General features: G+C 46.6%; 2 protein-coding genes across 6 annotated transcripts in view; one reads left to right on the forward strand and one right to left on the reverse strand.

Moving 5' to 3' along the window:
• Nucleotides 1-21,523, reverse strand: part of LOC144111900 (ankyrin repeat and BTB/POZ domain-containing protein 1-like) — a 34,730-nt gene extending 13,207 nt beyond the window's left edge. For 2 of the 5 annotated variants that reach the window (XM_077644933.1, XM_077644932.1), the window contains exons 1-12: nt 21,302-21,523; nt 21,127-21,189; nt 20,975-21,030; nt 20,265-20,409; nt 17,903-18,062; nt 11,948-11,993; nt 10,602-10,718; nt 8,821-8,936; nt 7,198-7,290; nt 4,238-4,411; nt 3,125-3,325; nt 2,588-2,649 (exon numbers count right to left, since the gene is read on the reverse strand). In XM_077644933.1, coding sequence (XP_077501059.1) covers nt 2,588-2,649; nt 3,125-3,325; nt 4,238-4,411; nt 7,198-7,290; nt 8,821-8,936; nt 10,602-10,718; nt 11,948-11,993; nt 17,903-18,062; nt 20,265-20,409; nt 20,975-21,030; nt 21,127-21,189; nt 21,302-21,408 — 1,340 coding nt within the window. In that variant the 5' untranslated portion in view covers nt 21,409-21,523. The remainder of the gene's footprint in view (nt 1-2,587; nt 2,650-3,124; nt 3,326-4,237; nt 4,412-7,197; nt 7,291-8,820; nt 8,937-10,601; nt 10,719-11,947; nt 11,994-17,902; nt 18,063-20,264; nt 20,410-20,974; nt 21,031-21,126; nt 21,190-21,301) is intronic. The other 3 variants (XM_077644936.1, XM_077644935.1, XM_077644934.1) reach the window with 2 other exon arrangements.
• A 213-nt stretch (nt 21,524-21,736) lies between these two features.
• LOC144111880 (uncharacterized) overlaps nt 21,737-27,869 on the forward strand; it is a 116,609-nt gene continuing 110,476 nt past the window's right edge. Inside the window, exons 1-2 of the mRNA XM_077644908.1 lie at nt 21,737-21,859; nt 21,920-21,968. Of these exons, the coding sequence (XP_077501034.1) occupies nt 21,924-21,968 (45 nt within the window). The 5' untranslated portion in view covers nt 21,737-21,859; nt 21,920-21,923. The remainder of the gene's footprint in view (nt 21,860-21,919; nt 21,969-27,869) is intronic.

Consider the following 27,869-nt stretch of genomic DNA (forward strand, 5'->3'; position numbering starts at 1 on the left):
TGGGCTTATTCACGTTGGTGGTAATCAGCCTTTGTTATGTTTTTTTTTCAGCGAGAAACGTAAGCATTTTATTCCATGGTAAGAAATAGCAGATGTATAAAGAAAAATTTTTCGCAAAAGTGTTGAATCTAGCTTTAATAGACCGTTATTCTTTGTGCCTGCGTGGATGACCTTCTCTTAGAGGACACAGGAAAACGCTAGTGATTTATTGCTCTTAACCAAAAATACTTCTCTGCCTCTTTCTGGGTATGTTAACGTTAGTAGGACAACAAAAAACATTAATGGCGGAGAATATTTAATTTTAAAATGAACTCGTGGCATGCAGACCGCGGACTGCTTGCTGTTGCTTTGAAGTGAATGGCGGTGTAGCATAGCCCCTGAGCTCCGCGTAATGAAAACGGTGTTGACGTATGCAGTTTACTTCAGAAATCCGCCGGTGGTGGCCACACGTGTATTTCTTCTTGTTTTTTTTCTGAGGTCTGTTTGCGGTGAGAGTGGTCTCTTTATCGCTGTAATGCCGTAATCTGCCGATAGGAGGCTACCTTCGATAATCTCTCAGTGCCCCCAAGTTAACAGCCACGTTGTCAAGAAGTCCGAAGCGATGTCATATGCGAAGATGCATAAAAGCTTGCATTTGGGTGGTTAGTGTGCGTGTTTTCTTTCACGGCATGCCCCGTCTAAGCGAAGAACCATAATGTTATACGCTCAAAAAACTAGCTTTCCATGAGTCGGTGGCAAAAAGGAGAGCGACCTGAATAGGAATCCATACCCGAAAATCCGTCCACATATCTTTAGTAACCCACGGCTGCGTTGCCGAACACAACCCGAGTTAAACCAGAGGTCGGCGCCATACGCCCACCGCGCTTAAAATAGTTTCCTTTCTGGCCTCCTATCGAGTGTGACAGTGCGTAGATTTATCTTCGGCTAAGCTCGTTGTACCCGTATGCGCTGCAAAACAAAGAAAAACGGGTATACGCGTAGGCGCTGACGCAAGTAGAATGCATCTTGTGGACTTCACGAGTTTTAATCGAATGGTGGCAAAATTTTTAAACGCAACTTCCTCAGAAATAAGTATTTTTTTTTTTTTGGTTGCTGGAGAATCAACTGCATAGCCAGAGAATCAATTTTTACTCAGAACAATTAATGGAGTCGTCCTCAGTGTCCCTTTAAAATTTCGGGACACAGAGCAGTGACATAGAAGCATTTGCTTCAGCCATTGCTCGTTGACTATGCTTGAATTATGCAGTGGCGTGCACTCATTTATTTGTATATTATTAAGAACTCTTTTCAAACTCTTTTGTCCCATATTTGGCCAGAGATGCTGCAGTTTACCACGTCACTTTTGTTCTGCCAATGCAGTCAAGCAACATGGTTACTGGCAGATACCATTGAGGACCACTTGGGATCTGTATTTTTGATTCCCTGATCAATTTATGTGGCTAGCCATTCTGCACGAGCATTTCTGAAATACTGCTATCCATTCAGTATGCCTACAGATATGTTTGTGTCACCTTTCACACCAAAATCAGAACTTTGAGCTTTCAATCCAACACACTGCATGTCATTTTACCAGACAAAACATCACCGCATAAAATGCAACATCAGCAACTACTTCCATCGACATCACCGTGTTGTTGCATCATGGCATTGTAAAGGACATTCCACCCAACAAAAAGTGATTCACCAAAAAGCAATCCTTTTAGAATGCGGACCCAGGGGGATTGTCATGGCCAAGATCCACAGGCTGCCCTCTGCTTGTAAGACACAGCGTATCACATCCTTTGCTCATGCTAAGCCTTTGCAAGGCAATAAATATGTATCCTTGGTGCACACACACCACTGTTCATGAACCGCTCACTGCATACAGCAAAGATATGTTGCACAACACAGCTGCAAGACTGTACAGTTCCTCAATGTTTGGCAGCCAGTTCCGCAGTTTCCTGTTGTCCCTAAAGGGTAACTGATCACTTTAAGACACTGGTGAATTTTAAGGGCTTGAAAAATTTTCGAATGCATTATGGCGCCCGTCCCTGGGTTTCGCGTTGCCATCATCAGCGTTGGTTGTGCGGTCAACCTGGGTCGCATAAGCCTACGGGTGGCTCTGTTTGAAACCGCTGCCTGCCAGTGCAGGGGTGCATCACATGACCACTATTGCTGAATTTCATGTTACACAGTCGTAACCGTCTTGTGAGTTCATGCATGCAAAATTTTTGCATCAGCTTTCCATGTAAGGCGCAAAATTTTTATATTATGAAGTGCGTAGCCAATAACAAAGCCAGATTCATTCTATCAAAGTTTAAACAAACTAAATGCCTGTCTGTGCAATGCATAGAAATTTCACAGCTGTGGACACATTCTCTGCTGCAGTAAGCTATAATGTGCAGCAGCACTCATTCTCGGGTGCTGTGGACGGCACAGATACCATTCCACTATTGCACTACTTTAGGCATCTAATCCGAGTGTAGTTAGGAGGTCATCGATGAGCTTCAACTTCACATTGGCATCTAGAATCTCTGCTGTGCTTCGTGCATTGGCACTGATATAGTAGCGGATGTCGTCTATTACGGTGATGGAATCGGTCTCTTGCCTGAGTTTCACCTCTTTCGCATCCTCTCGGATCGCCTCATGGAATTCTGGAAGTTCAATGACCTGAAATGGAAAAAAATATTGGTCTGTCTCAATGCCGAAGGCAAGTGCAAAATATAATCAAATGCACTTCTCTGGACAGGTTCGTGCTTTAAGCCATTTGACATTACATAAAGAAGCTTTTCTGAGGGAATACAGTAGTTATTTATTCGTAACATGCGAAGGGATGTCTTGCAACTACATCCTGTGTTACAGCGTACTACTACATGTAGTAAGTACATGTGTACTTCTTTATGATACAGCTTTTAACATCTCCAGTTTTCACTTTTACAACATGGGCCGCTGGTTCCACCATGTCTATTAACTACTGTCTAGTGCTGCTTCAGAGACAAAGTGTCTTTGAATTTTAAATTTACTGCTTGAAGCCTGCGGACTACTGCCTTTTAAGTGTTTCCAGTAACAAAAGAGTTTGCAGTGTTGAAGCCATAAAGAAACAAGCAGCACCAGTTGGAAGGAGCATTTATGTTTCCTTATTCACCTCGGCCAAGTGCTTTGCCATGAACTCTATGCACTGGTTCTCCAACCGTGGCAGGCGGAACAGCCGCGATGCCCGCAATGTTCCGCAGATGCTCTCAACATCAAGCAAGCGTGCTATCTGCGCCCCGCACTGCCGCTTCAAGTCTGGCAGCAGGTACACATCAGCAGCACACAGGACGTCCCAGACATTGGTTGCATTCACCTGCCAAGATAAAATTACAATAACATGCACTTGGTGAAAGATTTGGGAAAACCATTAGTAACTGTCTTGACGAGGTCTGCACCATTTCCACAAGACAACATGCAGGTGCAACCTGGACACAACTGTACACACACCCAGGGACAAAATTCAGAAGCACAGGCACGGTGAGAAGTGAATATCATTGATCCCAAGGTACACAGCTCAAAACTAATACTATGCAGAACCTTAACTAGTATGTGTAAACAGTACAGAGTGCCAATGAGTTTGAGGCAGTGCAAAAATTTGATCATTTTTGTTTTTTGCAGTGCTTGCAAAGCAAATACCTTTGTCCCCGAATTCATGCAATGTTCCTTCTCCATAAGCAAGGTGTCCCAATTGTTTCCAGGGATATACGCAAACACAAGGCTTTGTGCTAATGTCTTTGACAGTGTGTCAAGAGATGCAGCTAATGCTAACCATCGGGGTTTATCTGTGCTTAATTATGTAATTAATAAAACAAGTCAGCCAACTTTACTTTATTGATTTAGTAGCCAAGGTCCCAATCAAAATATTGCCACAAACTTTGAGAAAAATCTAAAAGATGAGTTTCCAAAAAGCCAGATTTCACAATTTTTGCACGCCCTCTCCAAAAAAAGAGCAGCTCGCATAGATGAAGGCACACCACAACTGTAGTGGTCTCAAAAATGTGTAAACCAAACACTGGCTAATGACAATGCTTATTGTGAAATTATCTTTTCTTTGTCGCACCTTCAAAATATTTGGGCTTGTGGGGCTGAGCTGAGGGGGTGCCACAAATTGTGAGGGAATCCAATAATAATAAAAAAAAGCTCACCGAAAAGACAAGTCAATTGTGGACTGAAGCCAATTCAAACCCAAAATATAAAATATCCCGGCTGCACACAAAGCGCTTACCCTGTCATCTGAGTTACTGTAAACATGTCGCAGCACGCAGCCAAAGATGTTAGGCGTGACTTGCTGCAATTCGATGACTGGCAGCTGCTGCTGGTCACTGCCTAGCCGACTGGCCTCTGTGAAGTGGTCCTCAATGAGGGCACGGAAGTACTCACTCCGGTTGCACAAAAACACCTGAAATTACACCAGGGTTGTACTCTAATGGGACGGCACTTCTGTCTTTGTGCGATACAGTAGCAGGTGTGCCATTTTTGGTGCAGAAAAACTGAACTTTTTCCGGCAGAAACCCCAAAAGCAATCTATATTTCTCGTAGTTGTGAGAGTTAGGCTCAGAGAAATGCCAGGCTTTCCAGGTTTGTAACGTTATAGCGGCGGCACTTGGCTAAGTGCAAAAAGTCTAGCTTTGCTGAGCTTGTTGCCAGTTAGCAGAGCAGGCTCAATGAGCTATGTTTGCATTTATTTCTCAGCATCTACCAGCAAGATTGGCACACAGGATGTAAAAACATGCCATCACCTGTCCAGCTGATTGCAAGGTATGATAGTGAATCTCGGAATTTCCAAATGCTTTCAGAATTGACTGACCATTAAAAAAATTTGTTGCACGTCCCGAATCAGTACAAAGAAATTGAATTACAATTTTTCAGACAGTGAGGCAAGACACAGCAAGATGCTCTGAGACTCCCTGCAAAAAGTGTGACAAGTGAAGGTATGGCATGCCCTTGTTTTACGCATCGCATTCCTGACACAAATGTCGAAGAATGGAGCTGCACATTCAGTGCACTAGGCCTGCCTTACTGAAGGGCCGCAAGCGGGGGGAGCCCAGCACCCTTTAGCACTACGTTGGATGTACCTCAAGTATTCAACCATCTTATGTCATGTTTTCAATTCTGTGTCCGCAACGTTTTCTATCTCACATCAATATCACTACTGTGCTAGAAGCCATGCTACAGGAGTGCGCTTGCTATAAGATACAGTTACTCTCAATATTAAGCCAATCATATCCCCTTCAGGAACCAATTTAATCTGCTGAAAGGAAAATTCTTCTTTTGCATAAATAATGATCAGTATACTAAGCAGAAGTGATGTGCAAAAAATGCAAAAATTCATATTTAAGCATATTTTATACGTGTCCACATTTGTGGACACGCTGCCTTAAACCTGATACATGATCGTAAAAACTGCTACATTTACTTGCCTTCTTTAACTGGTCGTTAGACACGAATAAATGTTTAGATGTGAGAATATGCGCTTCAGGGTATTATTCTGTTGGTCGTGAATTATAGAACAGATAAAAACAGCCATTCTGTGACGACAGGCAGAGGAAAATTCGGCACTTCATGCACCGAACGTGGCTTTAGATGTGCAGCCTTCATGTCGGCACCGCTGTGTAATTAACGTGTTCAGAAGGTGGGGCCAATGGTTGCTTCCATCATAAGTAATGCTTCAAGTCCACATGCATCAAAGGGGTCTCGAGTGATCCGAGCACAGGTGGAAAGGGAGAAAGAGATAGCATCTTGCGGCCTGTTTTCCACATGGTTTTTGCAAAAATGAAAAATCATTTTTAAAGGTCATTGTTTGCTCAATTTATGTCAGAGACCTGAAACAAACTGTCCCCTCGCTCTACCAATGTGCTGATTGTTGTTTTGTAGCCTTGGAGCTGAGCGGCCAGCTCTGAACTAATCATGGTGTGAGGGCACGGGTTCTCCTTTTTCATCCCTTCTTGTGTAGTGCTGCCACTTTGTATTTTTCGCCGTGTCAAGTTTCATACAAAATGAAACGATTCTTGCTAAAGACTGCAGTGAAAATTTCAAAGCGATACTGAAAAAATGTTCTGGCCGTCACTGAAAATTGTTGCTTCCTTCAGATTCATGTGTTCTACTATCAAGCACAGGTGGCCTCGGACCCCTTTTTGAATACTAGCAAGGGGCCTAAGACCCTCCTAGACCTCCGTGACTATAAGCATTGGTCATAGCGCGCTGTGTTTGTTGGCAGTGGCTCAGTTAACTGGCGGTTATTTGCGACGACCTGCGGATGTTCATTGCTCGGTCGGCAGCACTTTGGAGGCGCTTCTCCATAGGCTATTTTCATGAAAAACGCTTCTGCGCTGGAGTCATACAACGTTCTCTTTGTAAAAGCATGGTTTTCAATGGCCGTAAACAGTAAGCCTATTTCGTGCCATACGTGCACAAAAAAACAGCGCGTTGTGGGGAGAAAACGCCACTGATATTTTCTGCATTAAGGCGCCATGTCCACATTTGTGGACACGCCACTTCGAACATCTACCGCAGCATTTTTTCATCGTCTATGAGGATGAAAATTGGTGTGCCGTTTCTACATTAACCTATCGACACATTCTGAGCCCTAAATTGCATCATTCGCGATCATTTGTTATGATAGAATGCAAAAAGTACAAGGTATTTACTCGTCCTTCCGACAAATGATGTGAGACACATATTTTCTTTTTTTACAAACATATTTCGCTGTAGCTACAAGAGATGGCACCACAAACTTGACAGGGAGGGTAAAAATCGTAAGAGCGCGTTATTCAAAGAAGGAAATTAGCCTTGCGTTAGGTCGCGTCCACATATGTGGACGCAGCGCCCAAAGGGGATATGATTGTGTTTGCATGATGCACAGGACAACATAACTTAACTGCTTCAACTAATTAGGGAATTTTAACTAACTGCTTGCAGAAATTAAGAGACACATCTAGCAAGCGCATACACTGATATCTCCAAACTAAATACTTAACTCTCTTCCTTCTCAGCTCTCCATGCTCACTGCTCCCACAAAAACCAAACAGATTACAGAACAACCCTATATCTGACTCAATGACTCAAAGTACCATAAGCGGGGCATTACCTAGCCAGTGGCTCTACAACCAGTGCCCCCAAGCTTAAGGTGCGTTTCTATCATGACGCGGAGATGTACTTCAAAGGTATGCAGCAGGTATGTCTTACCTTGTGGCAAAGAAAGTGTGTACCATCCACGTTAATGCAGATGTCTGCATGGTTATGTTCCTCAGCAGGGAATGCAGCACCGCCAGCAGTGACCTGAGGCATGTAAACATCATTGCTCGTACCTCTACGCAACAAGTAATTCAGACTGGCACAAGCAGATTACTACAAACAGGTTAATTTAAATATATAAAAGTAGGATAATTTTTGACTGAATCTGCTGTGCAACTAACAGCCACATTTTTTTAACAGGTCCCTCAGTCAGGCAATGGTCACCATTGACAAATTATTAAACTTAGAATAAAAATAAAGGTTTTCATTAACACAAAACTAACTACACTGTCATCATGCAAAAAATGAGCAAATGCTATACATCTTGTTGTCAATGGTCTGAAAAGCCTTACCACAGCTCCTGGTTTAACTACATTGCATATATTTTCACCATCTTACCTGAATAACATTTTGACATAAATACAATGACAGGTTTGCTTCTAAGCTCATTGGCAGAAAAAAATTACCTGCTGAAAATGCACAACAAACCCATAATGACACCGACCAAAAAAAAAGATAAAAATGGTGAAGTAACAATTGATGATGAAAGCCTGGAACTTATTACACATACATGATAAGACCTAAAAAATTTTGAGAAGTCCAAGTCATTTTATCTCTCGCATTTGGCCTTGTCAAATTTCTTTCTACGGCTGGTTTGATGTCACAATTACTTTTCTTTGTAATGCAGTGGTGCCAAAGACTTGCTAATGCTACTGAGCAAAGAGCGAGGACAAGACGTGTGTGAACTTTTAAAGGCCTTCGCCATTAGCAACAGCAATAATACTTGTATATGTACCCGAGGGAACTGAATGAAGTAACAGTATTAAAATTCCTGCAGGGATACAACTAAACCCTGCAATAATTTTTACTCTGTCTTTTTGACTTTCACTTTATTTCGCTCCTTAACCTGCAAGGGAAGGCCTGGACTAATGGTACTTAGAAGGCCCAACAAAGGCCTCCACCACCCTTGGTAAAGTGCAGCAACAGTAATGTATTGACCATTAATTAATAACAGAGAAAATAAAAATTCAAAGCAAAAATCACCTATATTCACTGGGTAATATTAATGTTTGAGGGCCGCTAGAGCAAGGGTGATTCTTGCACTTCTATAATATTCAACAAAAGACTTTTCCTACAGCTTGTTCTTGGCGCATGATGGCCTCAGTTGCCTATGTGCCATAAACCACAACACAACACACACAAAAATCACTTCCTGCTGCACTCATTACTCATGAACGTATACTAGAACATATTCAAATCAACAAGTAAGATTTGTGAAAATTTCACCAAAAGGCCTCATAATTAAAAAAAAACCAGCAAACCATTGGCAAAGAGAAACTGTCATCAGCTCAAGCCAGCTCAGACTTATCACGCCCCACTGAGCTAGCTGTTTCCAGTGGTTGTGTTTCACTGCTGCTTTTTCACTACCCAGTTTTGCATAGCCTGTATATGCACCATAAAAGCCAAGTGAGTGAATGGGCACATGGATGAATGAACAAGTAGAGAGCACAAGTGACCTTACAAAAATTAATAAAAAAAGAAACAGAAAAATAACAAATCAGCCCAGCAGCTTACCCCTGATGCAAGCTCAACGGGCAATGTGGAGAAGTCCCTCTGAAGCTGCTCCCGGTAATGTGTGGGCTCAAGAAGGATGGTCTCACTCTCTGCGCTGACACCACTTCTCTGGCTTCCTGCATGGAAAAAAGAACTTACTTACTACCCAAACAGCACAGGTAATCAGTCCAATATTGGAAATGGATGGTTTCACTCTGCTACTTTGTAGGGCCGGACTTGGCCAATATGGTTCCAATATTGGGCCGATTACCTCTGCTGCTTGGGTAAGTACACTGAGAGTTGTTGCGCAAGGAAAGTGAGCAACTCTAAGCTCCAACACCAAGCCCTAATGCAGAAACACGTCTTCCTTGTGCCATGACTGCATGGTGCTAACTGTGAAAGGGTGAGCACAGTGCTGTGATTCCGCAGTCACTAGTTCATGGACTTATACGTACATCGCGCCAATGCACAAGCCATCACACAGTAATGTGAAATCTATGATGTTCCGAGCAATGCTTCATGAACATACTGTTCAATGCTGTATGTACCAATCAAACCATAAAATTTTCGATATCCCTACTACTCCCAGCAATCTAGGTGAGGTTAGGAAAGCTTAAATCCTCACCTGTTATCGTACAGTTATCAAGAAACATAATCTAAAAACCTCAATGCTTTTGCACCACAACAGTGTGATTGGTGAAATGCACTCAATGCACCACCACTGTGAGTACTTGGCCCATACCGTACGACTCTGTCTTTATTGCAGACTTCAGTCTGCATCTTTACTGAAAAATAATGCTATCGTATAACTGGGCCAGGTCACTGAGCCTAAGATTTCTGCAAATGTCAAGCCCTCTTTTATATGTTCAACTTTAGTTTCAATCAAACTCTCTTTTATACAAAAAAAAATCTGAGGGACACCAGTAGTTCACCTAAATGAAACAACAAGGCTTCACCATGAAGCGTCAGCTGATGGGCCCTATCAGGACCATGCTGACTTATAAAGCCCAATTTTTACAGAAAAGAGAGACACTGAGAGGCACTCTTTACCATGGTGAAGGCTTTACCTTGTCTATGCACCTGACATGCCACTCTAGATGACAGCAATGAAAGAAGTGCCATACACATGCATGCTTGCATGCACACTTGCATGCACACAATCAATGCACAGTCAAAGGTGTTCACATAGGTTAGATTAGGTCTGTGTTCTGAAGCGCACCCCCAAAGCCAAATAATGTCATGCACAGGAAGGCATGCATGCTGTACAGTCCCAGCACAATCTAGAGGAATGCTTGTGATGACACAGAGCAACTCCATGTGAAAATACCATTGTACTTCACACATGAAAGGCACAACAGAGTCCTCAAATGGTCATTTCTAAACAAAGTAGTGGTTAGCACAAGCTATACTCGCTGAACACACTGAAGGAAGGTGCCAACGTGCTTGTCGGGGGCACAAGACATGTGAAAGTCACAGCTGGAGTCATCAGCCATAGTTAAGTCCTACTTCATCCTGCAGGCCTTCACAAAAGGCTGCCCCATGGATGTATGGTTCCCTCAGTGGTAGCTAAAATACAGCACAACTATTAAATGTGAAGATCAATGAAAAATTAATAGACGATCAAAGCGATTAATGCGACAGAGTATGCGTCGAGCAGCATCGACAATCTCATAGTGTGAAGCATCCATGCGCCCATTTTGCTGTCATTTATGTGTTCAGCTAACCTATCTGGCTTCAGAGGCAACGACATGTCCAAACATTCCAAATCACAGCCGTGCTTGAGCGCATGCGCACTCACTCACCCTGATTCAGCACTTCTGCTAAAGCTTCCTTGACATCCGCAATGAGAGAAATGAGCTGGCATCGTGATGCAAGCTCGAGAAAACTCTCAAAATGCTTGGCTTGCATCTCAAGTCGGCCTGCAAGTAATGCAACAACGTATCAGTGCTTACTTAGATACGAGCTCTGGAAACAGCTTTGAATCTGTCAGCAAGAAATGTGCTATAGTGACAAGCAACTGAATAGCAGGGGCTGTGCGCTCAAGTGCACACCCTTTGGCAACACCTCTGCTCTCGCATTACATGATGGTTTTCGATAAGAAGGGAACTCCATTGAAGTAGCCACATTTCTGAAGCTGCCTCCCACTGAACATTAAGCCCACCAGGCCATGTTAAACTTAATTTGTGCACCAAAAGCACAGACCTTTGGGCGAGTTGGTGCATTGCAATCATGTACAAGCGCAAAAAACAACGACCAGTTGTCCAGTCCTTCTTTGTCCTTGTTTTTTGCGCTTGTACATGATTGCGCAACAAAAGCTGCTTTTGAGCACTTTCATAGGTGCACTAGTCTTTCTGTATTGCAACCAGACCATTTCACTCGGGAGGATGACATGGAAGGGAGGTGATCATAGCTTGGAGCAACAAACACTTCTCTCTGAACACGCTACCGCAGCCACAGTGACAGCTTACGAAGCTATGTTGTATGAAACTGCTTTGCTCCCCTTAGTGGCTTGACAGTGCACTCAAGTATTGTACAATGCTGATGTTCAAGAGAAGCGCATCAGCTCATTAATTTCTATTCTGCATCCAGCTGCATTGTTCAAGCAGTAGCCGTGTGCAGAAAGCTGCAGTGGTCCCAACAGCAATGGCTTCTTGCTATAACCACGGACTTGCCCACATTCCCCATCAGCTCACAACTACTGGCCTGGCTCTACTGCCCTAATAATGACTGAGATAATGATGTTTCAAATGCATACACACAAGAAAATCCTTTTGTGAGCCTGGCTCCCGTGCAGAAAATAGCATAGCGCCTTGCCTTAGTGAAATGCGACCGCTACTCCTTGCATGCTGAGAAAAACTGCATAGCAGTTAATTTAGGCATTTACCCTGACTTCATAACAAGAGGAAAGGCAAGAAGGCAAAATTTTCCTTTTCAGACTAGATAAAATATCAACAAAAGTAAATTATAATAATAAAAACAAACAAGAAAGAGTCGCACACTAAGCCAGCACAGTCCCTCATAGACTACAATTTACTAATTAGTGGGCAAACTTGCAAGTATTCAACAAAATCATTTTAAAAGGAAGCATTCTAACAGCTTGCGGATAACTGCTTCATGCTTATTGAAAACTATCACTTAATATACCCACCTGTGTACAGATACTGAGTGATGATCCTGAACACAGCACCATCAACCTGAAGAGAACAAAAGAGTGCCCTAGGTACCAGTTGCATGCCAGTGGCATCTAGTAGCTAGGAAGGTAACTGTGTCTACCCATGAGCTGCATCTTTTATAGCATTTTTTATTACATTTTTAGCAAACACACACAATTTAAAGCACACTGAGCTACTCATTTTTCTATCGTTTTCCACAGTGAAGCACACTGATAAAAGCCTGTAATCCATCTTCAGCAAGAGTTTAGAACTCTTCGCCCTGCTCTGTGACCTATGTTTAGGGCAACAAAAATAAAAAGCATGGCTTGCATTCCTTGCCACCAGATGTTACTAGTGCATGACACTATCAGAACAAATGGTTCATTTTAAAGCATAAACTTCCCGATTCTGTACTATGAGGAAAAGCTGCTTTCCTGCACACTAACAGAACAAACAAAAAGAACATTCAATAAAAAGATTACAAGCAACACATGCTTGAGAAGTGCACACATCACAGAATTCAGCCAACATGCCCAAAGTACTTTAGATTAAGCAATACATCAAACCGAAAGAATGATTATCATCGGGCTTCAAAATGTTTTCTCCTCACAAAATGCAAAGAACATGTTTCAGTGCTACTGTTCAGGTAAATAAATTGTCAGCAATATAACGTAGTGCTAAAAGGACCCTGAAATGATCTTGATGATCATATTCTAGCGCAACAAATCTGTAGCATTTTTTTTTGTGAGTATTCGAGTCAAATTTAAAAGCTCTGCATATACCTACAATTTACAATTAATTTTTTTAAAGTCTCAGCTCGCAGCCGATTAGGGCGACATCCCACCATGTGTTCTTAGCCACAGTTCTCCCGCCGACACAGAGCAGGGAATCTGAGCGAGCCTTCTCATTGGGTGTGCCCAAGTGGCGTGGGCAGAACGAGACACACTCCCGACCTGTTTTGTTTATTTATTCATTTTCGTGTGTGTGGAGCCTCGGCACGTACGGGTTGAAGCGGGAGAGGAGGAGCGTCATTTTTAATCGCAGGTATCTTTGGTTTTAACGAAGGTAGCTGTGATAAAGATGAAGTGTGGCAAGTGCGCTGCACGCACTCGCGCGCATGGGGGGAGAGAAGACGACGAAGTAGGAGAATACAGATCGGCTCGACCGTATGCTACGTGTACTGTTTCATTGCTAATTATCATTACAACGATACAACATATTTTGGCGACGAGGATGCTGTTTTGATTCGGGACCTTCACGTGGCCTGCTCACCATCCGTCATGAGCTTTTCTGGGCTTCAGCCACCACCACCCTTCCTGCCGACTCCTGGTCGTCCTGCCCTTCCATGGGAGCAATGGGAGCTGGCGTTCCGGAATTACATGCTGGCCTCTGGTGCCTCTACTCTGGGCGCGGACAGGCGGAAGGCCATCCTGCTGAATTGCCTCGGACTGGAAGGTCAGCGCATTTTTTATACATTGGCGCCGCCGTCGTCCCCTCCAGCGCCTACAGCTGCGGCTTCGCACTCCGGTGACGAGACGCCCCGCCTTGACGAATTTGATGCGGCGATATCCATCCTGTCGGAGCATTACAAATCGTCCGTGAATGTAATCGCCGCACGTCATCGCTTTCGCCGTCGAGTTCAGGCTCCAGGAGAGACAACCGATGAATACGTCGCTGTCCTTCGCAGTCTTGTCGCCGACTGCGGGTTTGGGACCATGGCGGACGATATGATCAGGGACCAGCTGGTGGAGAAGACCTCGAGTTGCCATCTGCGTGAGCGCCTACTCATGGAAGGCTCCTCCTTGACTCTGTCGCGCGCCATGCTCCTTGCTCGACAGTGTGAGCAAGCTTCTCGGGAAGCCAGGGAATTGGCTGAGGAGGACGCTCCAGTACATCGTGTGAGATGCGAGCGTGGATCGAGACAAACACCACCTCAGGCCCATTGCTGCAAGTGCCAAAGTCAACCATCACAACCTGCTGCTGCAATACCAGAGCGCATGTGCTACCGCTGCGGTTCTACAACTCACCTAGCGAACAACCCTGCATGCCGAGCCCGCAACCGCAAGTGTCGTCGGTGCGGCAAGGTGGGCCATTTCGACTCTCTCTACTAGTTGTCCGACCGTCCTGTTCAAGTTCAGCAAGTTGCAGATACTGCTGACACATCGTCGATGCCGGATGGCTCCAGCAGTGCATCTATTCTCAATGTTGAAAGTCAAAAAAACGGAATTTTCGCATCAGTCCTGATTGAAGGCAAGTTCATCCGCTTCCTGATTGACACCGGCTCATCTGTGTCAATTATTTCTGAAGATCTATACCACCGATTCTTCGCTAAATGTTTCCCGCTTAAATCAACTGCAGTTCAACTATTGGACTATTCTAAGTCTCGGATTATAGTCCAAGGGTGTTTTGTTGCCACAGCAAAGTTCCACGACCGTACCGCCTGCATCCTGTTGTACGTTGTCTCGGGAGGCACAACGCTGCTGGGCCTGGATTCCATTGCCGCTCTACAAATGAAGATCAAAGGTGCATCGTTGGAATGTCTTTCCATGACACCGGATACGCCTCTGTTACCTCCTGAGCTACGTCCACACTTCGAACATCTCTTCTCCAAGGAACTCGGAGTTGCTCGTGGCTACGTGCACAAAGTCAGAGTGCAGGATTCCGTTTCTCCTGTTGCTTGCAAGCTCCGACGGCTGCCGTTTGCCATTCGTCAGCAGGTGTCCGAGGAACTCCAGAAGCTTGAAGCTCAAGACATCATTGAACGGGTTTTCATTGAACGGGATTTCACCCATAGTCGTGGCTCGGAAAAAAGATGGCTCCATCCGAATGTGCGTCGATTTGCGTGAGCCGAACAAGACTATTGTGGTCGACAGTTTTCCTTTGCCTCAAACGGAAGAACTTCTACATAGCTTGGCCGGGTCACAGCGTTTTTCGAAGTTGGACCTTGCCTCGGCTTACCATCAAGTACCACTTAGCCCTGAGAGTCGGGAATTGACCACATTCATTACCCATGATGGCCTCTTCCGCTTCAAACGAGTGTGTTTCGGCCTTGCTTCGGCGCCTTCGGCTTTTCAGAAGATGATGCACTTAATTTTAAAAGGGTGCAAAGGTGTCCTCTTCTACATCGACGACATCATAGTCCATGGCACCTCCCGACAGGAGCACCTGACCAACCTTCGTGCTGTTCTCGAGCGCCTGTCCCAAGCTGGACTCAAGCTCAACCACAAATGTGTCTTCGATGTCCCGAAGCTCACTTTCTTGGGGCATGTTGTCAGCGGTGAAGGACTGTTTCCGCTTTCTTCTGCCATCGAGGCGATTACGAAGGCTCCGACTCCATCTAACATCAGCGAGCTTCGCTCCCTCCTTGGACTTGCGGGTTTCTACTCCAAGTTTATCCCGCATTACTCCGACGTCGTTGAGCCTATGCGCGCCCTAATTCGAGGCAGCGACTCCGCCTTCACTTGGACTGCTGCTGCGGATTCAAGCTTCAAACTACTGAAGTCCATGTTGACGTCATGTGACGTGTTGCATTTTTTTGATCCTGCCCTTCCCGTGGTCTTAACGACTGACGCTTCCGGATATGGCCTTGGGGCAGTGCTTCAGCAAGACAACGGCCATTCCCTGCAAACTGTTGCGTTTGCCTCCCGTACCTTGACACCCCAAGAAAGAAAGTACTCTGTTGGTGAACGTGAGGCCCTAGCTTGCGTTTGGGCGTGCGAACGGTGGCACGTGTATTTGTGGGGCCGGCCTTTTGTTCTACGCACCGACCACAGTGCACTTGTCATTTTGCTGTCGACGAAAGGAACAGGCCATCGGCCGTTGCGAATTTCACGTTGGTCGGCTCGCCTGTTGTGCTACAACTACACTGTAGAGTACCGCAAAGGCAATGACAACTCTGTTGTGGATGCTCTGTCTCGCCTTCCCTTACCGACCACATCGTGCAGTGAGCCCAGTGAGTTCGACGCCAGTGACGACGACTTCGTCTGCCTGCTATCGCCAGCCGTGACTCTACAAGAGCTTCAAGAGGCAACCATCAGCGACGCGGCAGTTGCTCAAGCCATTCAGTTTACATCGGCGACATGGCCGGACAAGAAATCCCTATCGGAGAACCTTAGGCCATACTATCTCCTGCGCTCGGAGCTGTCCGTCGTGCAAGGCGTCTTGTACCGAGGTGACAGGCTCGTCGTTCCCGAAAGTTTGCGACGACGCCTCATGGACATCGCGCACGAGTCACACCCCGGGATCAGCCGCACGAAAAGTCGACTGCGAGAGCTCTACTGGTGGCCGCGAATGGACGAGCACGTCGAAGAAATGGTACGGACATGCGTCGTGTGCCAGTCCTGTGACAAATCGGCTCGTCCGGTGGCAGCTCCTCTGCAACCTGTCGCCTTCCCAGAGAAACCTTGGGATAAGGTTGCCATTGATATCGTGGGGCCTTTCGACCAAGCTCCCAGTGGCTGCCGCTTCGCGATTACTCTCATGGATTATTACAGTAAGTGGCCAGAAGTTGTCTTCGCTGATGCCATCACAACTCAAACCGTTCAAGAATTCCTGCTTGGCCTCTTCGCTCGTGAGGGTTACCCTCAAGAGATTGTCTCTGACCACGGACCTCAATTTTCATCGATGGCCATGCAAACTTTCCTCCGCGAACGGGGGATACGCCATTGCTACTCTTCAGTGTACCATCCCCAAGCTAATGGACTCGTTGAACGATTCAATCGAGTGCTTAAGTCCTACATTCAGCTAGCTCTGTGCGAGCGACGCGACCTACGTACAGCGATTGTGGACTACCTCGGTGTCTACCGCTGTACGCCCCATGCCACGACAGGAATTGCACCAGCTGTCCTACTTCATGGCCGGTTGCCCCGCACAAGACTTAACGTCGTAGGACTGCCGGATCAGTCCTTCTCAATGGATCCGACAAAAGCGCTTAAGCTTTTGCGGCAGAGGCTTGACGAGAAACAAGCGCAATACAAGCTTTATGCGGACCAGCGGAGTGGCGCCCAGTGTCGTGACTTTCAGATTGGCCAGTACGTGCGTGTCCGCAAACCAAATGTGCGAGGCAAACTGTCAGCTCGGTTTTCGGAGCCTCGGAAGGTTGTGGAGCAGCGTGGACCTGCATCTTATCTGCTGGATGATGGGCGAGTGTGGCACTCGTCCAAGTTTTCTGCGGTTCGCCCAGAAGTAGTTCAGCAGCAACTGTCCTCCTCAGCTCCAGCGGCCTTTTTCGCTGATATTTCGCCGCCTATCGACGGCAACCGAATGCCGCCGCCCAGTCCACAGTCCGGAACCGTGGTCCAGGGTCCTTCTTCGGACGCGCCTTCAATCCATATGATGCCAGCCGTTCCGCCTGCTCCGGAATCGGCAGCCGCTCCTCAACCCTTGTGTAGTAAATCCGCAGCGGCAACTGCGGCTTCACCTCCTGCGCCGCCTCGCCGAAGTACTCGCAAAAAGAAGCGGCCCGCATGGTTCAAAGACTATGACATCCGCTAGACATTTTGTTTTTTTTAAGTGCGGCGGAAATGTGATAAAGATGAAGTGTGGCAAGTGCGCTGCACGCACTCGCGCGCATGGGGGGAGAGAAGACGACGAAGTAGGAGAATACAGATCGGCTCGACCGTATGCTACGTGTACTGTTTCATTGCTAATTATCATTACTACGATACAACAGTAGCTTAAAAATTTTTCTGTTGCGATGATGAATGATAAAATACCGACTGCTCTTCCATATTAAATATTGTTGCATGGCCCCTTTAACATGCACGGGAAGTAGTTTGTGGCAAATGTAGACGAAATGGTGACCTGTGATTGAAACCAGGGGTGTGCCGCAGTGACTGGGGCCCCAAAAATTGGCACATACTAACCACATAGCTGCAGAGGACAAATACTTAGTATAAACGACGTTACGAAAGAATGGCAAGTTGTTGCAGGCAGCATTACGGCACACTTACTGCATGGTGAGTAACTGGAATCAGCTGCCGTCCTGCCCACTTGTCAAGCAGTGAACGGCGGAAAAAGTCACAGCGTGCCGCCAACACACAGCGGTGAGCAGGAATTATTTCCCCTTGTACACTGAATGATACATCACAGTGCTGACTGTCCTCCAAGCACCTGCAAGCATGAAATTTTCATTGTAGACTGGATTTTTTTTATTGTAAAGAACTTCCAGGAGAACAAAGGGCCATGCTACCCTTTTTGAGACCAACTCTACACGTCAGTTGGTCTACTCTCTCTCGTCACCATGCCTTCCCAAGACAACGCAGTGCACCCACAATACTTGGTGTTTTCATTTTCAAAGAACTGTTTTGGCAGTTTCACTTTCAATGCATGCTAACTTCGTGAACTTGCAAGGCTGTAAACAGAAAATTGGCAGTGGCCGCAGAGCCTGTTGACGTCTAGTATTTCAGTACCATATGCAGCTGTCAGGTATGGTGACAGGGAATCTAGAAGAAAAAAAAATGTCCTCCAGCAGATTTCCACTCAAACCCTGCCACCTTTCTCCACCTTACAGTTGCTCACTCGAACCATGCTGCACACTGTGCCACCAGTAACAAATAAAGAGGGTTAGAGAGGACAATTAAAGTTGGCCTAGGTTAATCGGTCACCACTTTTTTTTTATTATTATTGCGCAAATATGCCCTTCGGCATAGGAGAGTTATATGTGCATAGGAGAGTTATATGTACTTGTGCAAGGCGGTGTCGGCTATAAATGCCAACAAGGCCCGGTATTGGGGTCCATTAGTCCAGATCCGAGTGTCTGGTGGCCGGCTGTGGTGGTAACCCTGAATACCGAGGTATTGCTTGCATGCCTCCCGAAGTCCGGCGCAAGTTAGTATGAAGCGAGCAAACGTCACCTCTGTAGCAGAAGCGGGGCAGAAGGGGTAAAAAAAGTCAAATAGCTACTTGCACATAAATGAGATTTTTTTTTTTTACTAGAACTATTACTCATGCAGCTTTAGCACGAAATCAAATACTAAGCAATGCAAGACCATCAACCTTAATGCCACCACTGCCAAGCTTTAATTGCAGCAGTGAAACAAAAATGTTGTGGCTTTAGCTCCAAATTTTGCAGCAATGAGAGCATCTTTTGCTTTCAAACAAACACCAACAGAGCCATGAGAACTGAAACTATTGGCTGTCAGTAGAACAAGACCTTGACGGATTTGTGTTCAGAGTCTTTTAAATGATGCTTGCATTGCTGTTACAACTTTCAACTGACCCACAAAAGCATTCCAGCGGTACGTTTAAAGCTAATGTTGGCAGCTGGAACATTCATTCAGATGTACTGTGTTTGTCACACCAAAGAGACCACAGCAGCAGAAGCAGGGCACCATCAGTGACTGTACAATGTACCATGTAAGTCAGTATGTGGATGTGAAAGTATATCAAAATAAGTAAGAAAACAGATCTTAGGTTTCATCTGAACTCCTGCAAGTTGATGTTCTGCAAAGTCATGCACTTTGGTATACGTAACTGAGAGCAGAAAAAACTGCACAAAAAACTGACAGACTGCACAAAAAACTGATGATAGCCGGTAATGCGAAATTTGAGCGCAGCTGTTCGCGCGACACCTGCCATCGCTGACAGGTGGCATGTTATGCTTTTAACCACTCTCCGGCATCTTCCCGTGGCAGTCACCTTCCAGGTGGCGCTTCGCTCTGCTACTTGGATGTTGGACCAGATGTTCAAGCAAGGTTAGAAATCAAACAACAGCCGTATCCATCCATCCATGGACAACCGGTTACGCCGACAACACCAACGCCGACACGGAATGTAGGAACGGGTGCCTAGGAGCTGCGTTCTAAAATTGAGTAAGAGCAAGCTCGTGGTGTAGGTAGGAAAAGTGTGTGGTATACCTCTTTCCGAAACCAACAGAAGACCCAGTACATTAGGCATACCAGTAAGCTAGTACATAATGTGTGACATTCACTGATATGGCAGTGACAGCAATAGCCACAATATTGAATTTTCTGTCCTCATCGCAACGTCATTGAAATCATACTGATGGGGACTCTCCTGCAGTGCACCTCGATAACTAGCTGACATGAAACTCATTGTAAGGACCAGCATACAGTGCCTTGTCCAGCCAGCTTGCTCGTTAGCATGCTCAGAATGGAAAGCGAGTAAAACAGGGGCCGGTCACGAGCAGACATAAGGCATATAGTGAAATAGAAAAGGTTAACGGGTTAATGCCCATATATGCAGAACTGGTCATTGAGGTCACGGGGCTGTTAGGCTAGTCAGCCCTAATCGTTTGCATATACCACAACGGGAACTGTCCAACATCGTGGCAAAATTTAAAGAAGTTCGTACCTGCGCAAGAATTCATCATAGGTGTCCCGGCGCATCGTGTTCGACGTGATCACTTTTCGGTCTCGCAGGAGATCTCGAATCTCCAGGCTCAGCGATGCATACAGACAGCGCTCGCCATCGAAGGTGTTGGCCACACAGCTTGCGCCTGCGAATGAGTGCGGTAAAAAGGAAAGGTAAACTAGCATGCGTGCTCTCACGAAAGGAAAGCTGCTGGAACAAATCTGCACGCATAAAATTAGCACACTATGTATAGCAATAGGTTTAGAGATAAGCTAGCAAAAACACGCATGAGCTCATGTACAGCATTTAAAAGCATACCGATTAAAAGCAACTCATTCCTTTTAAGTGCACTGTTAGCCCCATTGCAATATGAGGTATGTGGAACAAATATGTGCGTTTTTTTTTTTCAGTGATGTTGATCGGCAGTGCATTCGGTGGAACTTAACCGAACCTCAATATGCTACCTGAACACACATACACACGATCAGCCGGTATAAAGTGAAACTTGGAGAGGGGAAATGAATGGGGACACTGGTGAATATCATTTTATGTGACATCAGTAGATCCAGCTCCTTACGGTGCACAATAGGCATATCAATGTTAAAGAAACGATAACCACGCCAGTTGCCCATGTGAATGAAAGTATTAATACGAAAAACGTGCATGCATGCTATGAATTGTGTGCGCGCGAAACCCGCGACAATGCCCACCTTGGGAGAGTAAATATTCGACGACGTCCTTGTGGCCGCAGAGACAGGCGTAGTATCTAAAAAAGAAATGAAAAATTGTGAGAAGGAAATGACTGCTCGATTTCGACCAGCAACCTGAGTAATTTGTCAGGTCGCGATATCGAGCCGCTCACAGAGGTGTGCCGTCCCATCTGTCCCTCACGTTGAGCTCGCTTTCCTGTTCTTCGACGAGGTACCTTCAGAAAAATAAGGGAGAAGTGAATGACGGGAGGCTGACAGCTGTCATCATGCCGTGCCGGATTCGACACACGACAAAGGGTCGACTTGGGTGCTCGATTTTTCGCGTACTTCACCCGGGCAAGGTCGCCTGTCCTGCAGCTGAGGAACAGCTCCAAGGTGTTCCTCCGGAGTCCATCGTGACTTTCGGCGATCAGGGCGTCTTTCTCCAACCGCATACCTGCGCCGTCCACGCGACTTTACCAAGCTCTCCACACCACTAACACAACCGAAAGCTGTGCACATTCAAGCGGCGATCCGGAAACACGAGGTAGTGGACATGAGCCATTGTTTATTGGTAGTTCCGTACAAAAAAAAAACATTACATAGTATATGCGCAAAAAAAACAATTATGTGAAATTGCCAACTATAAAGTAAGATCATGTTTTAAACATGCAGCTAACTAAAATAAAAAGTATTCTGTTATGAGAGGGCGCCACCTAATGACCTAAGTATAAAGTCCGCCATTTCGACTTCGGAACGTCGTTACACTGTAACTGCTGTAACGTCGTGGAACGCATAGAGCTGCTACTACGAAGATATCCACGCGAGCTGGATTTTGGCTGTTGCTTTCGCGGCCAAACGCGGAGGGAATCTTCGCTGAAGTGGAACGGCGGTTTAGGATTCAAGGTTGGTACTGCGGTGTGACCGCGAGAAACAACGTGTTGTAAAGGGGTTTTGTTTGTGCAGCGCGATGGAGGACGAAGATCCCTTGAAGGAGCACTGCGAGTGGAAAGAGGTAAGTGGTACTTTTCTAAAGAACTTGTGCGCTACCGAGCCTCAACGCGCATTAATTTCTTGGGGCACCGGCAACAGGTGTCCGCCAAACTAATCAACTTCAAAAGTAAAGACACTTACTGGTCATATATCGCTTATTCTTGATTAATAAAACCCGTAATTTTATCAACCAGCACGCTTCTATTCCAGAAGCTTGAAATGTGCCGGTATCGCAATGTGCGTTGAACGCGACGCGCGGTCGCGCGTCCATTGCGCTTTTGCAATGAAGTTTGTAATTTTGTAAAATAGAGTGGAAACAAGAAGCCTGATGCGAGGGACTCGTAACGTACCCTTCAATAATTCGATGATGATACCGTAACGTTGCATCTTTTTTTTTCTGCTCGCGTAATTTGTCGTCGATCTGTGGAGCCATCGGCTTGGAGGGTCGACCGTGAACATTTTTTTTGAAACGCAGGACCGAAACACCCGTACATGCGAAATCTTCTGTACAACTAGCGCATGGAGTCGATGCGACGCGCCCCAGACGCTACTTAAGTTCTAGTACACTTTAGTACAGTGCTCGTTGATCCCCTAATGGTCGCAGTTAAAAGGGAGTCTTTCTCTGTTGTCACTTGAGACGGCGTTCGCCCCCCTGCTGCTGCACTTGCATCATCCGCTGCGACTAGGGGACAATAAATTGCAGACGTGTCTGCTCGCGTGTTTCGATGTCGTAGCCATGGACGAAAACATGATAGTTTTCCGGTATCGGCGTTGGATTCCTGGCCCTATCTCAGCGAAGATTTTCTTCGCCGTTAGATCCCGCCCTGCGGCTCAGTGGGTATACTGCGTTCGGCTGTTGTGTCATTGTTGAGCGTTGTTGTGCCATTATTGAGGCAGGGGCATATTAATGGGTTAACCTTCCTTCCTGCCTTTCAGTTCGTCGTCCTCTCTCTATGCATAACTCATGGAATGGGGGAAGCGGTCCCATTCGAACCATGTGTTTCCTCGACTTCTTTCAAAAAATTGTCTGTGGTTTAGCTCTGGTTAATCCAAGTCGAATTGCGAAAGCTTCGTTTCCTCGGCACGTTGTCTACGCAGCGTCTCATTCCGACGCTCTCGAGAATTCAAAGCGGTCTCTTTCACAGTTGAAGAGGCACTAAGGGAGGTGTCACTTCTAGCCGCATCTGCGTTACGACGCTTCTCCAGTCTTGCGGCGCGTTCTTCTGGCGTCTCTTGAGCGCGTTGTCTCTTGCTCGCTTCGTTCTGTCGTTGTTGCGTCTCTTTCGCGCTCTCCATGACAACTACAATATGCACGCCGTTTAGCTAAACGTTGTTCCCGGTCTTCATGCGTTTCTTCCGCACGCCGCCGCTTCTTAGCTGCAGCACATCGTTGCAGCTTCACCTTATACACATCATCCGGGGTTGCGTGGTGAACGTGCGCGTCACCTGAAGGCAACTTTTTTGAAGCGAAAAGCTTCACTACGCCAGCTTTTCGAGCCGTCAGCGGGGCCGCAAGTTTGACCTTGAATGTAGCTGGAGGTCACGGTGGCCACAAGTTTCAGCTTTAATGTAGATAGAGGTCAAATGGTGGTAGCCAGGTTCGACACATGACGTCAACTACAGCGACTGTTACACCAACTATCTCGACTTTGACTTTACCTCCGGTCAAGTGTCTGTCGGCATCGCATGCACGGGTCATGAAAGTGGGTTCTGCATTAAACGCCGGTGCATTCTGATGTGAAAATGGCACTAGGTGTGATCGATGCGACGCCTGCCGTGGAGACGACACCCGGACCGCGCCCGTATAAGGGAAGGAAAATGAAATGAAGATTTGTTTTAAGGAAAGCAAATTACGCCTGTCTCACATATCTTGGTGGACACCCGAAACGCGTCCGTAAGGGAAGGAAAATGAAATAAAGTTGGTTTTAAGGAAACGAAATGACGCCTGTTTCACATACTCGGTGGACACCCCATCTGCGCCGTAAGGGAAGGAAAGTGGATTATGAAAGTTGGTTCTAAGGAAAGGAAATTACGCCTGTCTCACATATCTCAGTATGGTTATACTATGGAAACCGCCAGTCGCTCGACCACAAACGTAGCCAGGGTACAGTGCTCTAGAATATGGGTAGTGGGTTCAGGGAGCGGCCAGCGGTGAGGCGACTTGTGTCGACGATACCAGATGGCGCCACCAGAGCATGGGCTGTATAAAATGCGGCGCGCCGCGCCTTGGATGCGCGCTGTGCATAGAATCGTCTTGAAATAAGCAAGGCTCTGTCTTTTAAAACAGGTCCTACAAATAGGTGAAGCTGTACACAGATATTGTCAGCGAATAAAGAAAATTAGATGTAGTAGTAGCCAACAGCCGATAGCGCGGTGGTGCGGACGAGCGGCCCCGTTAATGCTTCGCAACGCTGATCGTGCTCTTTTGCAGGTACGGCTCCCATATTTCAACGTTAGTGCATACTAGTATTATCGCCGCCCATAGGAAAGGCTGAGTACAGGGAGAGGAGCAAACATTCTATCGATCATCGGGGTTATCCAGCGGCCAACTCGAAGCTGTCGGCAAACGTGGCCGAGTGTACTCCAGCTTGAGCCATCGGAAGTGTTTTAGTAGAGGGGCGGGGCAACAAGAAATTGGAATAAAAAAAAAAACGCTTCACTTAGAGACCGTTGTGTGTACAGCGTACTATATGTGAATGCGATAATTTTAAGTGTGGTATGCATGCCTCTGTTTTGTAAAAAGGAAAGGAACGCCGACCAAAGGTTGTTAAAAAAGACGTTCTGGCTTCCCTATGGAGGCCTTGATAACTCTGATCAAGGCTTCCGTAGGGAAGCCGAAAAGTCTTTTTTTCTAACAACCTTTGGTCGGCGTTCCTTTCCTTTTTACACGAATCTTCTACCTGACCGGACGAGTTTTCGTCGAACTTTAGATTTCATGCCCCTGTTTTAATTGTTGTTTTGATGCATGCATTTTTTTCATCAAAACGAAGGGTCAATTGCCCCCGATGTATAAACGCTGATGAATGCAAGACAAGATAAAATAACTTTTATAAAACAAAGCACTCCTTTATTGCAGCGCTCCAACTATGCACAGTGTGAGACATATTCTTGAATTTCTCAAAGGAATGCCGTGTTTTCTTGTTTGCACAGTACATTTAGCCGCGCGACTATGAGCACTTATTTGCCCATCTTAGCATGAAGCTTCTTTTTCCTGCGAGCTTCTCGCGACTCATTGATTGATTTAACATAAAAATGCAGCCTTGTCAAAACATAAAACTTGAGAATGCTGACTGTGAGCGCTTCTGAGTGCTGGCTGCACCCTACACCACATGAAATCTGAGATTTTCCCAGCACCATAACATCTACTATGCAGTTACTGCACAGCTTTTCCTGACTAAAAAAAGTTATGAAAAGGTTTTCCAGCCTTCTCACCATCAAAAAAAGCACACGAGACGGGTAGAGCAACCCTCCTTTGTCACAAATTGCAGTAAACTCACTGCAAACTCTCTGGCTCCACGCATTGATTTTCGCCCATTCTTAGCTTGCAGTACACAGTACCACTGTAATCAGGTATGCGATGGCAGCTCCAGTATTCTGAAGGAACATCCAGTTTAGAAAAATCGTCCGGCACCGATGCTTCGTCAACTTCACAAGGGTCTTGGTCGTTCGCCAACACGCTACTCTCAGTGTCAATGCCCGGACACCTCGATTCCTTGTTAACGTCGGAAGCATTACTTTGTGGTCTTTTCGCTTCATTAGGATATGTACTTGTGCTTTTCCTCTTTCTAGGTGGTCTCTGTAGCGGTGTTTTCTTTGACAGATAGCTGGGCAGCAAAGTTGGCACCGCATCGGGTAAAAGTTCCGGCTTTCCACGCGGGATGCGGACTTCTTTGCCGTCAATGATGTGTATAAAGTCCCTCACAATGCATGATGGCTCGAAATGTAGCTCACACACACAGCAGTTTTCGTCCAAAACCTTATCTTTTCGATGAAGGTTGCGTTCCCACTGCTTCCGTCGGTTCTCATCCTTTGGCACAGCGAAGAGCGACGGCTGATCGCCTTTCGTCCACTGGTATCCCGTTTTGCACCCGGGAGCAAAACAATGCCGTTGACGCCGACGATTCGGCATGACCGTAGTCTTAACGCCGCGAACTCACAAAGAGGAAAAATGCACCGCACAAAAAGCAACAAACAGCTGCAGGCAGCTTGGCGGCTTGGCGGGACTGCTAGCCGCGCGCGCGGGCAGCGCGGGCGCGCCGAGCCTACAGCCCACGCTACAACAGCGCCACCGCTTACATCCGGGACCTGTCGACACTCGCCGCCTCACTGCATCGCATGGAGCGCGCCGGCTCCTGAACCCACTACCCATATTCTAGAGCACTGTAGCCAGGGAGATGCAGCTTTTCGCTTTCGGCCAGGGTTAACCAGAGCTAAGCACCAGCAATTTTTTTTTTGGCAATGCGGTATAGAGGCTAGGCAGGAAAGGAGAGAGGGACTTTGTCCCCTTGCCTTGTTGTCCATTGTTCGGCTCCATAGTTTCCCCCCTTTCACCCCTCCACACCCCTAGCCGAACAATGAACAACTCCCCCAGGGCACGGTGTCAAAAGCCTGTCTCCTTCCCTTTCCTCCCTAGCCTCTGCAGCATTGACAAAAAAGTTGTCACCTCTCATGATCCTAGTGGTCGTGGTGGTTGCTATGATGGGGGGTGGGGGGGGGGGGGGGTGGGGGGGGGGCGTACTGGTCCCGACGTATGCTGATCTCGCCCCGTGCTTTCTCTCACCCGCGGTGCGAGGAAGAGCGACGCGTGATTGGCGGAGGGGGTTGTCCCATAAACAGCCCTCGCCGCGAACTTGTACTTGTGAAGTAATAATTGGTTATGAGGAAAGGCGCAGTAACTGTCCCACTCTCGGTGGACAGCTCAATCTCGCCGTGAGGGAAGTGATGAAGGAGAGAGGGTGTGAGAAGGGGAAGGGAGAACGAAGGGGCGTAGTGGAGGGCTCCGGATTAATTTCGTCGTCCTGTGGCTCTTAAACATGCGCTGGCGTTGCACAGCACGCGGGCGTCTTTTGCTGCATTTCCCCTCCATTTGATAGGCGGCCGCCGTTGCCGGGATTTGGCTGCGTCCTCGCGTTTATCTCCCGCACGGCGTCTTTTTAATGACGCACTCAGAAATGGGCAGATTGGCGCCAAACACATTATAAAGTTTCCATATAAGTAAATTAAAGCGACGCTGAGGACAGACAGCACGAATTTGACCTTTGTCGACAGGATGCCGCATTCCAACGGCAGAGAAGTTGCTTTCAATGACAACGGAGCTATTATGAGCTAGAAACGGCCAAGAAATAACATGCAGCTAGTATCGTAGTAGTATCGAGTGATCTATGGGCTCCTGCGCTCTAAACTGATCATATGTGACCACTCGGACCAAGCAAAGCGAGTGGGACGCCATCTCCGGACACACAGCATTACCAGCATTACCACAGCATTACCTCTACTCCGTTACCCTCGTCACAGACAGAGTGCTCCCAATTGTCGAGAAGTTTACAACAATAAATGCATTTAACTCGTTTAGTGGCACTGAAAAGATTGGCCGTTCAGTTTACGCAACACAAACGACAATGCGGTCCAGCGAGTGAAGTGCGCTTTCCCGCAGCGCGATGTCGGCGCGCTGGGGCGCTGTAGCAGACGACGTGAAGCCCCGCCTACAGGTACACATGCGTCGTCTGCGCCGCTTCGCTTCGATATGCGGCCGCAACGGATGCACTGGCGCTCCGCAGAGCGCCGCGTCGTCTGCTGAGAGCCGTCTGCACGTGCACAACTTTTTTGCACCTCCTTGGTAAAAAAAGTTGTGCGCACGCAGACTGCTTTCAGCAGACGACGCATGTTAGCTCGTAAATATTGAACGTGAATTGAGAGACGCCTT

Source organism: Amblyomma americanum, unplaced genomic scaffold (assembly GCF_052857255.1).
Source record: "Amblyomma americanum isolate KBUSLIRL-KWMA unplaced genomic scaffold, ASM5285725v1 scaffold_12, whole genome shotgun sequence".
Taxonomy (NCBI): domain Eukaryota; kingdom Metazoa; phylum Arthropoda; class Arachnida; order Ixodida; family Ixodidae; genus Amblyomma; species Amblyomma americanum.